General features: G+C 53.8%; 1 protein-coding gene across 3 annotated transcripts; it reads right to left on the reverse strand.

Annotated features, from left to right (window-relative positions):
• Nucleotides 1-207: 207 nt before the first annotated feature.
• LOC107182429 (major allergen I polypeptide chain 1-like) lies at nt 208-1,694 on the reverse strand. Of its 3 annotated transcripts, none has more exons than XM_015561177.1 (3): nt 1,590-1,694; nt 1,269-1,456; nt 208-358 (listed from the first exon to the last, which is right to left on the reverse strand). In XM_015561177.1, the coding sequence occupies exons 1-3, from the start codon at nt 1,648-1,650 to the stop codon at nt 329-331; spliced, it is 279 nt and encodes a 92-aa protein (XP_015416663.1). In that variant the 5' UTR covers nt 1,651-1,694; the 3' UTR covers nt 208-328. The 3 variants fall into 3 exon arrangements, with proteins under 3 accessions (XP_015416663.1, XP_015416660.1, XP_015416662.1); XM_015561174.1 differs by lacking the exon at nt 208-358 and adding an exon at nt 496-758; XM_015561176.1 differs by lacking the exon at nt 208-358 and adding an exon at nt 1,107-1,179.

Raw genomic sequence — 1,694 nt, forward strand, 5'->3', positions numbered from 1 at the left:
GTAGATAGTGCATGTGACCAGTGGAAGCTGGTCCACAGATGTGAGAAGCTGTTCTAATGATCACCCCCCTCTCCCCATACATTGAATTCAGTGGAGGAATGACATCTGACAGCACTCAAATCCAGCTGCAGTTGTAAGTCAGACGAGTGGTCCCCACTGTGCTGCCCCCTACCCAAAGCCCAGTCTCCAAGAAGCAAGCACTCTCGCTTGAATTGCAAAGCTTTTATTGCTGGAATCCTTTAGTCAGACACGTGGACACGGCAGTTGCAGAGACTCCTTAATGATTAAGCAAGCAGCTTCCTTGGGGCTCCTGGCAAGGATGGCTCCATTAACATAAAGGACTTGAGAATATTTTATTCTGCAAAGAGAAAGTCAGGAAACCTGGTGACCTCGGGGTAGAAGACACCAAGCTGCACGGGACATGCCCTGGGCCCGCTGAGGAGGGCCTGCAGGCCTGTTTGAAGGGTGACCCCTGGATCTGAGCAGGTAAAAGTGGGTTCCTCCCTATCTCCTGCCCCAGAAGAGAGTCCCAGGATGTGCCTAGAAGCTTCCGCTGATGGAACAGAGAGAAGGAAGGGTCACCGTGGTGAGATGGAGGGCAGTCTTGGGTGGAGCAGGAAGAGGCTGCTGAGGAGGACCTGGAGGGTCCAAGTGCACCTGGGAGTCTCCAGGAATGAGGAGCCCAGCCTACTTTGTCCTCCTGTCCTGTGGACACTTGCAGCTAAAGTAGTGGCGCTTCCATCATCACTTGGGGCAACCTGAAGTTGGGAGGTTGGAAGGGGGCTTTTGGGAGGTGCCTCCTCTCCTGGCATTTGAGGTGCAGAATGGCCCTCTGGGATCCAGAGAGCAAGGCAAATGAGGGCTTTAGTGGGAATGGAGTTGGGGACTTGAGGAGTTAAGGTAAAGGACTCAGTGCTAATGGTTTGAAGATCCAGGCTGGTGAGCTGGAGAGGCTGAGTCAGGGCCTGACACTGAGGCCAGGGGGTATCACGCAGTTAGGAGGGCCTGGAGGGTGTTAGGCTGTGGCCCGGCAGATGTGAGCGGTCAGGGCCAGCCCAAGAGCTCAAGGGCTAGACTGAGCCTTCCCAGCTGGCCCTTCCCCACACCTTTGGTGCCCGCCCATCCTCTCCACCTCCTCATTCAGGGAGCTCTTTTTCCTCCTTGATTCTCAGGGAAGAGCTATATGGAGAGGAGAGATCTGAGCAGACCCCAGACAGGCCTCACGCACACACACACACACACACACACACACACACAGCCAGACCCACCAGCACGGTGACGGCATGCTCCTTATCCTCTTCTGTCAATTTCTGATCAATGCAGTCCTTCAGTTTCCTGGCATTGGCCAATATTAAAGAGTTGTTTTGGTATTTTTCCACTTGCGCAACATATTCTTCTGGGGTTCCCGTCAGGAATATGGTAACATCTTTTTTCACGGGTGGGCAAATGTCACAATCTGAAACATAAAGCAAGCTGACACTCTCCTGAAAGACACTCTTGAAAACACACTCTTCCCTTACCCCCCAACATGCTTAGGACTGCCCGGGAGGCCTTAAAACCCTGGAGAATCCATGTCCCCAGGAACACACTTCCGCTGGAGATCAGGAGCGAGGCAGCCCAGAGCAGCGTAAGGGCACCAGCCCCCATCATGGTGCAGTTGGCAGGTGCTCCCTACCTACCCTAGAGCCCTTTTA

This window comes from Myotis davidii, unplaced genomic scaffold, assembly GCF_000327345.1.
Source record: "Myotis davidii unplaced genomic scaffold, ASM32734v1 scaffold3056, whole genome shotgun sequence".
Classification (NCBI taxonomy): Eukaryota; Metazoa; Chordata; class Mammalia; order Chiroptera; family Vespertilionidae; genus Myotis; species Myotis davidii.